Here is a 9527-nt window from a genome sequence, read left to right as displayed (position 1 = left end):
TGTGTGTGTGTGGATGAGGAGGAGGGGGGGGGGGGCAGGAGCCTTTAAAAGAAGCTGGATCTGCAGCAGCTTGGATTCCACCCAGGAGTTTCTGTGCGCCACGACCAGTGGAAACATAATTGAGGATTTTAATTGTGTTTCTGACATTTGACGGCGTTCCTCTCCGTATGCGAGCCGGTGATCACGCCACACGTGTTGGAGTAACGGAGGAGTTCGACAGCCACAGTCTCCGGTGGTGACGGTAGCGCACAGGCGGGCAGCATCTCTGTGCGCGCAGAGGAGGAGAAGCGGCCACCATGCTGTTCCCCTCGGAGAGCTCCTGCAACCTCACGGGCACAAACTGCAGTGAGAGCTTCAACTTAACGCAGCAGCTGGAGCCCGGTGCCGCCGCGGCCGCTGGGAACAGCAGCGGGAAGAGAAACGGCACCGACCCGTTCGGACGGAACGAGGAGGTGGCCAAGCTCGAGATCACCGTCCTGAGCCTCGCGTTCCTCGCGGCGGTGGTGGGGAACGTGAGCGTGCTGCTGTCCATGTACAAAACCCGGCGGAAACCGTCGCGCATGCACCTGTTCATGAAGCACCTGAGCTTGGCCGACCTGGTGGTGGCCTTCTTCCAGGTGCTGCCGCAGCTCTGCTGGGAGATCACCTTCCGGTTCTACGGCCCGGACTTTCTGTGCCGCATCGTGAAGTACCTGCAGGTGCTGGGCATGTTCGCCTCCACCTACATGATGGTGATGATGACCCTGGACCGCTACATCGCCATCTGCCACCCGCTGCAGACGCTCCAGCAGCCAACGCAGCGCGCGCACATCATGATCGGCTCCACCTGGGCGTGCAGCCTCGTGCTCAGCACCCCGCAGTACTTCATCTTCTCCCTGAGCGAGGTGCACCCCGGCTCGGCCGTGTACGACTGCTGGGGACACTTCATGGAGCCGTGGGGGCTGCGCGCGTACATCACCTGGATGACGGCAGGGATCTTCCTCGTGCCCGTGGCTGTGCTCGTGTTCTGCTACGGGCTCATCTGCCGCACAATCTGGATGAACCTCAAATACAAGACGCAGAGGAAGAGCTCGGGCGCAGAGGGCAACAAGAAGGAGATCCTGGGCCGGAGCTCGGTCAGCAGCGTCAGCACCATCTCCCGCGCCAAATTACGCACGGTGAAGATGACTTTCGTGATCGTGCTGGCGTACGTGGTGTGCTGGGCGCCTTTCTTCACCGTGCAGATGTGGTCAGTGTGGGACAAGAGCTTCTCCTGGGAAGGTGAGGTTGACACTAACTTTAGACGAAGTGATTTATTACTAATGAATAAGCTTTGCGCACTATTTATTGTATCCAAGGGGAAACGACCAGGTGAAACACACACTTCAACATATAACTGAATAAAATGCATCACATTGATTTCTAAATGATGCAAAACGTCTAAACTGTCTAAAAGCTTCTCACGATGTTTAAATGACACATTTCTAGAGGCCTGAACAATCATCCAGAGGTTCACAAGAAGAAAGAGCAAAGATCAGAGTGAAACTGAATCATCATCATCATCAGGTGGGAACACGTCATGATGACGGACCAGAAGCTTCAAGAGATAACAAAACCAACACATGTTTATATCCTTAAACAAAGTCACTTTTATAGAAACTAACTGGTTGATCTATACTTTAACTCAAATCAAATTATAGTTTTATTTCTCCTCAAGGAGGAAATTCCTTTCACGGTATAGATTCAAACAAAGCGTGTTTAAAATGCTTTCTATGATCTTTTATTCTCACGACAATTAATTAAAAACAATCTGTGAAATCTGCACATTGTACTGTATTCACATGTGAAGATACACCCTCACTTCTCCACGCTATGAGCTAAATGCTAACATCATAATGCTAACATGCTGACGTTCAGCAGGCATGTTCTGAGTTTAGCGTGTTAGCATGCTAGCTTTCGCTAATTAGTGCTAAACACAAAGTACAGCAGAAGCTGCGGCGCAGGCAGTTGACCTGATGGTGGCGCCAGACGCAAAGTCAGAATCACCAAAGTGTTCAGTTCATCGTGAGGGGAACACGAAGACGTGAACCAAATTGTTTGGCATTACGTCCAATATGTGTGGAGATATTTAACTGGAACAACGAACAACGAACCAAAGTAAGTAAAGTAAACACACTGAACATCTGTCGGACACCGGTCTGCACACGGTTAGGCTCCAAATAAAATGTTTATTTGTCTCATTTTCTTTTCAAAGCAACGTTTTTGATCTACAAGATCCTCCTCAGGTCGGATATAAAGTATTTATCTGGAGCCGTGTGCAGACTCCTCTGTGCCCTGCAGGGTTTGTCGTCACTTTGCAGCCAGTGTTCCAAAGACTGAATCAAATATGTGTTTGTATACTGTGATTCTCATAAGATGGAGGTCAGGACAGTCTGTACAACCTACTGACGGAGCTTTAGTGATGAGAGTCAGGGCTCTGCTTTCAGGCTTTTTAACCTCACAGAAACTCACTTTCAGAGAACACAGAGTTCTCGCTCCTGTTTTGGCTTAAAAACACATTGAAAGTGAACATGTTGAACATCAGCTTGAGCTTCTACAAGGTGGGGAAATACAAAGTGAATGAATACAATGAATCTGTAATGGAAATAATTGTTGGTTGCAGCCGCGCACTGGAAGGTATACGTTTAAAATCAGCAGGATGGTGTTTGAGGATCGTCTGTTGCAGCTGATCTCTCTCAATCCCCTGATTACATGGAGGCTCCTGCTGGAGCTGGAGGGGAGAATAAACATTTAGCAGGCATGACTCCCACCAGAGTAAACCCCTCAGATTAGATGTTGACGTCTCAGAGCGTGCCTCATGAATCTTTGTTTCCCTGCAGACTCTGACAACACCACGGTGACGCTCTCCGCCCTGCTGGCCAGCCTCAACAGCTGCTGCAACCCCTGGATCTACATGATCTTCAGCGGTCACCTCCTCTCGGACTTCGCCAGCAGCCTGCCGTGCTGCTGCCCGCTGACGAAGAGGTTGGGCCACCAGGATTCGGACAGCAGCATCCGCCGGACCACGCTGCAGTCCCGCCTGCAGAGCTCGCGCCTCTCAGAGCCGTTCAGAGAACTCAACCCACCCCCGAAGAACTGCCCGCAGGTGGCGTCTATATCCTGACCGCTGGAAACACTGCGTGTGTTTGATTTGCTGAGACGACACAGAAAACATGAAGCGCTCTCAATCTGCTGGTTTGTGGCAGCAAGGATCTCATCTGAGGGTGCGCTTGTTTTCTCTGGTCCGACCCGGAGACGTGAAGTTTACTCCGTTTCAAATTCATTGGTGTTTGTTTGTTTAGCTGCACTCAGCGGTTTCAATAAGGTCGGCGTTTATCTCACAGCTGTTAGCATGTTGTAACTTGTTTAGGATTTGAGCATCTGTCCACACCGAGATTCATTTAGTGATGCATGACGAAGCTGGCTCTCGCACGTCAACATACACGAAGCCTGCTGCTGCCGGGCTGTTAGCGTTAGAGATAACCGTCCGTGAGTAAAGTAGTAAAAACAAAGCTCCTCCCACATTACCAGCGTACTCTGAAGATGGTTCCAGCGTGACGACTGGTCTGTGCGTTGCTGCAGGGATCAAGTATTTTTGAAGGCCAACCCCGAAGTTAGCATCGCCCGCGTTTCCTCGCCATAAAGAGTTTTGCAGAAAATAAACCTTATTGACACTTCCATGTTTCTTTCAGTGAGATCATCTTCACACATGAACACCGTTTCTATGAAGCCTAAATACAAATCACCAGAAGTAGAACGCTAACGTTCGGCTATGAACGAACCTACGCCACGGTCTCATGACTTCCAATCGCATCTTTTAAGACACGTAAAAGCTTCAAAATGTGTCGTATTTACTGTCGTAGAACAAAACGTGAGACTCTCTGACCGTATTTCAGTCATGGAACCAAACGCCCTTTAAGTTGGAGAGGAGGAACCGTCAGTGACGTACCTGTGACTCCTTCCTGCCGCTCTGTTGTGTGTGAAGAGTCTCAAGGGTCTGTTCTCAAAGACTTTTAAACATGTTGGATATTCGCTTTTACCATCATATGTCAGACTATTCAAATATATTTCTTTACATTTGCAGCGTTAAACACATAAATGTATTACAGCAGTCACAAAAAGATACTTGGGCTGCAACTAATGACGACTGCCAGTTATTCTTTTTATTGTTATTGCTTAAACGTGTATAAAATGAAAGAAAGTGGGGTTTTCCAAACATCAAATATTTATGTTTGACCTGGGATTTCCATTAAAAACCGACTTTCTGATCGTTGACGATTCATTCTGTTACATCTGTTTGTAATTTGAATGTCCTGTAAATATTTTTACAGTCATATTGAAGTTCATTCACATTGTGCACATTATCAACATTATTATCACTTAGGCTTTAATGGAAGTAATGAAAATAAGTGTAATGTTCAATATATGTGAGTGAACACACACACACACACACACACACACACACACACACACACACGTGTAATGTGTTGTGTCATCTATATCTTGTTGTAAATAAAGATAAGTGTTATTCCTTGTATCCTGAGATGTGTGGCTGTGTTCTGTTTGCACATACAGAAACATGTTCTGTAACAGAAAGTGTTTGTGATGTTTCACCGCTGCACAGGAACATTTAGAGCGCTGGACAGTCATCACATGTTCAGACATTCTACTGCCACCACCGACATGTCCATAACGTTTTGTACAGACATTTGGTGCTCTTCAAATCAAATGTATTTATACAGCCCAATGTCTCAGTGTTTACAGACTGTACAGGATACGACCCTCTGTCCTTACACCCTCTGTCCTCAGACCCTCTGTCCTCAGACCCTCTGTCCTTAGACCCTCTGTCCTTACACCCTCTGTCCTTACACCCTCTGTCCTCAGACCCTCTGTCCTTACACCCTCTGTCCTCAGACCCTCTGTCCTTACACCCTCTGTCCTCAGACCCTCTGTCCTTACACCCTCTGTCCTCAGACCCTCTGTCCTCAGACCCTCTGTCCTTAGACCCTCTGGCCTTAGACCCTCTGTCCTTACACCCTCTGTCCTTAGACCCTCTGTCCTCAGACCCTCTGTCCTTAGACCCTCTGTCCTTAGACCCTCTGTCCTCAGACCCTCTGTCCTCAGACCCTCTGTCCTTACACCCTCTGTCCTCAGACCCTCTGTCCTCAGACCCTCTGTCCTTAGACCCTCTTTCCTTAGACCCTCTCTCCTTAGACCCTCTGTCCTTACACCCTCTGTCCTCAGACCCTCTGTCCTCAGACCCTCTGTCCTTAGACCCTCTGTCCTTAGACCCTCTGTCCTTACACCCTCTGTCCTCAGACCCTCTGTCCTCAGACCCTCTGTCCTCAGACCCTCTGTCCTTAGACCCTCTGTCCTTAGACCCTCTCTCCTTAGATCATCTGCCCTTAGACCCTCTGTCCTTACACCCTCTGTCCTTACACCCTCTGTCCTTAGACCCTCTGTCCTTACACCCTCTGTCCTTACACCCTCTCTCCTTAGACCCTCTCTCCTTAGACCCTCTGTCCTTAGACCCTCTGTCCTTAGACCCTCTGTCCTTAGACCCTCGCATCGCACAAGGAGAAACTTCCTAAAAGAAACCCCATAATTAAAGGGGGAACATGGAAGAAACCTCAGGGAGAGACTGAGGAGGGATCCCTCTCCCAGGACGGACAGACGAGCAGTAGATGTCGTGTGTACAGGATAAACAACTCTCCCATCCACAGGTTCTTACACACATTTTCTAATGTTGGGCATACAAATCCCTTTGTGGAAACAGTTTGTCCGCTGGTTGGGCTGAGGTGAACAGTTTGTGTAGAGATAGTGAGATTTAGTGAATAAATGATGACTTCAGGCGAACACAGCTCTGATGAACAGCTCACGTGAAACTAACACATTTCATATCTACATCCAGTTCTCCACATAGTTTCCCTGTTTGAGGCTTGACTGGCTTTTAATTATGTCCTCTTGTTGCAGACTCTTCTTCTGCAATAAAATGTGTTCCTGACTGGAGACTTGGCGCCACCTTCTGCTCCTCTCCATGCACCCACTGATAATAATCACAACTGCAGAAACAAACCTTCCCTTGCATTTTAGTTTTGCAGTTTTTCTCGAAATGCAGTTACAAATTGTGATGCATTGAGATATAAACCTGCATTAGGATGGACGCCTGGCTATATACGGTGGGGGGTGAATACTGCTGACTGTGGGGATGCCTGGCTCTCTCTTGAGTTTTGATAAACAATGAGCTGAATCTCATTATGAAGCTGCTGATGATTCTCTGTTAACCCCGTCGTATTCTTTCACTACAACATGTTGAAACATGGCTTCCATGCTGGACCCAGAATGGCAGCTGAGATCATTTCATGTGCGATTCCTCCGACTCTCCTGCGACTGCTGTTCCTTCAATCTGTTTGTCCATCTCTGGAAACACAAACATGTTTTCTTCTTCTTCCTCTGATTCACTGGTTTAAGGAACGAAGATGCAGATTTCCTGCTTCTCTCTGTTTTATATCATATTAAAGTGAATATCTTTGGGTTTTGGACAGAACAAGACATCATCTTAGACTATGAGAAAATGGGATGAACATTTTTCACTATTTTCCTACATTTTTATAGACCGACGCTTAATTTAGAAATGACTGGCACCTTGATAGCCGAGTGGTTACAGCACGACATATAAGCGTAACGTCTGGTGTTGGTTTACGACCTTGAGACCTTTGTTGCAGGTCACGCGTGTACAAATTGAGCACTTCCACCGTTTGTGTTTATGTGCCATGTGTGTGCGAACAAGGCATCCAGGAAGGCCGACTACTGTGTCTTTCAATTTCCACTTTAACTCACGTATAATATCGGGTACCATTTTCTAATAAGTGGTAACTAACTGCTTTATTAACCACACACCAACGTTCTGCAGATCAGTTAGAAACTATTAACAGGAACAACTGTGTGGCTGATAATCATCCATCATTGAACCTGACAGTGTTCATTTCTCAAGTGGCAGTAAAAGGAACACATCTGGATCTGCTGTCCCCGTCTGCAGGAGTTATACGTCTGAAGATGACGAACAATGGCTTCCAGCCTCAGAACAGGGAAACATTACCAGTGGCAAACTATTTTACAGAACTTAGAATAGAATACATAAAACCATCTCTCTGATTAGACTGTCTTCATCTTCATCATGGATGGACCTCAGGGACGTGCCCGCAGTTAAACAGTAAGATATACGAGAGGTGCTTCTATAAAACACACACTAAAAGTTATATATTAGGGAAATTAAAATGCCAAGAAGAATTAAAGAGTCTTTGTGACTCCGCAGCACGTCAGAGCTGATGTTCTCACATCTGGGAGGCGTCCTGAGGTGTTCGGAGGTGTTTGGTGTCACTTTGAGTTTACGTGACGAGGTTTTGGTGAAGCACGACTGTAATATAATATAACAATCAGAAGCAGCAGCAGCACGAGGGCAGCAGGAGATGCAGCCCAACACTGAACCCTCTTATGAATAACATGAAAGATTTAGCACCAGGACTCCTCGACTGTTTGACACAACGCGGGAGGTTTAGAGTTACTGGATACTTTCGTGCCTCCGTTTACATTTTTTTTATTTAATCTAAGAACATTCCAGGATATTACAAAATGTACTCGAGTGTTTCCATCAAAATGGAAAATAAATAATAAAAACATAAATTTGCAAACGAAGGTTAAATCTGGTCTGTGAGGAAAATAAAATCATACTGCCGTTAAGAACAAGAGCTTCTTATATTCTGATTTCATATTCATTCTTATGCATTTCATAACTCTGTAGAGCGGTGCAAACTAACATTAACTCAAGTCAAAAGTACCAGAACCTAAAAACTGCCCTTACAGTGACTTGATCTTCTTTTCCAGAGGCAATAATGGAAAATGTCTTTTTCCATCACAGGCCAAACAAATCACACCAACTAATGATGTCTGTGTATTTAAATGTAACTCAGCCATTATAATTATTAATTACATCTGTAGCTTTCCTGCTATAACATCACATAATGTCCATTTCATGTGCAGGTTTATTTATCAGCTGGTGGAAAATCCAGTCCAGATAAGCCAATAAATAGCAATCAGACTCTCATTTATACCTGAACCTTATCTGTCGGTCACTGTAAACAGTCCGCTGGAAAGATGCCCACATAATCTGATCAGAGCAAAGTGATCCGAGTCAGCTGCTTCCTGTGTGGGCGGAGAGAGGGCCGCTCTGTGGCTTCCTTTAGGGCCTCCATCATCAGCTGCAGTAATTCACTCAACGTTTAGGCCAAACTCATGAACCCTTCCCACTCAGGAGATACAGGCAGCGTTTGTGCATATAGTACGTGTAATAACAAAACTAAACAAATCAGGGTTTGATTAAAAATATCCACATATCGAGTCAGCTGACCCCCAGTGACCTCCAGTGACCCCCATGGATAAACTGCTAAAGCTAATGGATGGATGCAACACCTGAACACTGCAACATGTTGTGGTTGAGAGCACGCTAACAGCTCGCCATTAATGGTGGCTGTGGTTAGCTTAAAGTAAAGGGTTAACACTAAACAGTAAAAGTGAATAAATGCTTTAATTAATAATGAACACTTTAGGAACGTGATGGGTGTCGATGAAGAGGTACTTGAGTTCATGTTGGAGGGCTGTCGGGGTTCATCGGGGAGGTCTGGTGCATTTATTTTCTTTAAAACTCATCCAGATATTCATCAGAGTTCAAGGTTCTTATAAAAACTCCAGGAAAATATCATAAACACCACACAGACGTTCAGGAACTCAAACACTTTGCTTTATATTAACAGACTAAAGCGTGCGATGAATGTATTGGGGAGGATTATGAAGTACAAGATGTTGAGGACAGCGTGTTCCCTTCATGACAGCTGAGCACTATGGGACGGACTTTATTGAACCTTTCGGAGGAGTTAATTAGCAGGTCATAAATAACTACATAAGAATGTGCAAGTGCATTGTGGCTCATGTGAGCGATACTGAATCAACATAATGGGTTCTCCACAAGAGACAGTGTTCGGCCTGTGGCTCCTATAACATATAACACACAAGATATAACATATAACATATAACACACAAGATATAACATACAAGATATAACATACAAGATATAACATACAAGATATAACATACAAGATATAACATATAAGATATAACATACAAGATATAACATACAAGATATAACATATAAGATATAACATACAAGATATAACACACAGATATAACATACAAGTGAGTGACGCTTTCTGCTTAGTATACCACAGTGTAGAAATACTGTTACAAGTAAAAGTCCTGCAATAAAAATCTAACTTAAGTAAAAGTACGAAAGTATTGGCATCAAAATATACTTAACATACCAAAAGTAAAGTACCATTATGCAGAATATATATAGATATAAAAAAAGAAAAAGGGAAAAAAAGATAGAGAAAAAAAGATAAAATGGTAAATAAGAGACAAGATAATAATAGATAGAAAAAATAGAATAATATGTA

At 45.0% G+C, this 9527-nt stretch overlaps 1 protein-coding gene across 1 annotated transcript; it reads left to right on the top strand.

Annotated features, from left to right (window-relative positions):
* Positions 1–210: 210 nt before the first annotated feature.
* LOC115006025 (arg8-vasotocin receptor-like) lies at positions 211–4477 on the top strand. The gene is made up of 2 exons (XM_029428038.1): positions 211–1260; positions 2859–4477. The coding sequence occupies exons 1-2, from the start codon at positions 297–299 to the stop codon at positions 3140–3142; spliced, it is 1248 nt and encodes a 415-aa protein (XP_029283898.1). The 5' UTR covers positions 211–296; the 3' UTR covers positions 3143–4477.
* The last annotated feature ends 5050 nt before the right edge of the window (positions 4478–9527 follow it).

The sequence above is a fragment of the Cottoperca gobio genome, unplaced genomic scaffold (genome assembly GCF_900634415.1).
Source record: "Cottoperca gobio unplaced genomic scaffold, fCotGob3.1 fCotGob3_42arrow_ctg1, whole genome shotgun sequence".
NCBI lineage: Eukaryota > Metazoa > Chordata > Actinopteri > Perciformes > Bovichtidae > Cottoperca > Cottoperca gobio.
Note: the sequence above shows the minus strand (reverse complement) of the source record. Positions and strands in the feature narration are given on the sequence as shown.

What these genes read in the sequence shown, in the direction of transcription:
- LOC115006025 (XM_029428038.1), top strand. Translation starts at nt 297, where the DNA reads ATGCTGTTCCCCTCGGAGAGCTCCTGCAACCTCACGGGCACAAACTGC. An exon ending in CAAGAGCTTCTCCTGGGAAG is followed by an intron (nt 1,261 to 2,858) that starts GTGAGGTTGACA and finishes GTTTCCCTGCAG; the next exon opens with ACTCTGACAACACCACGGTG.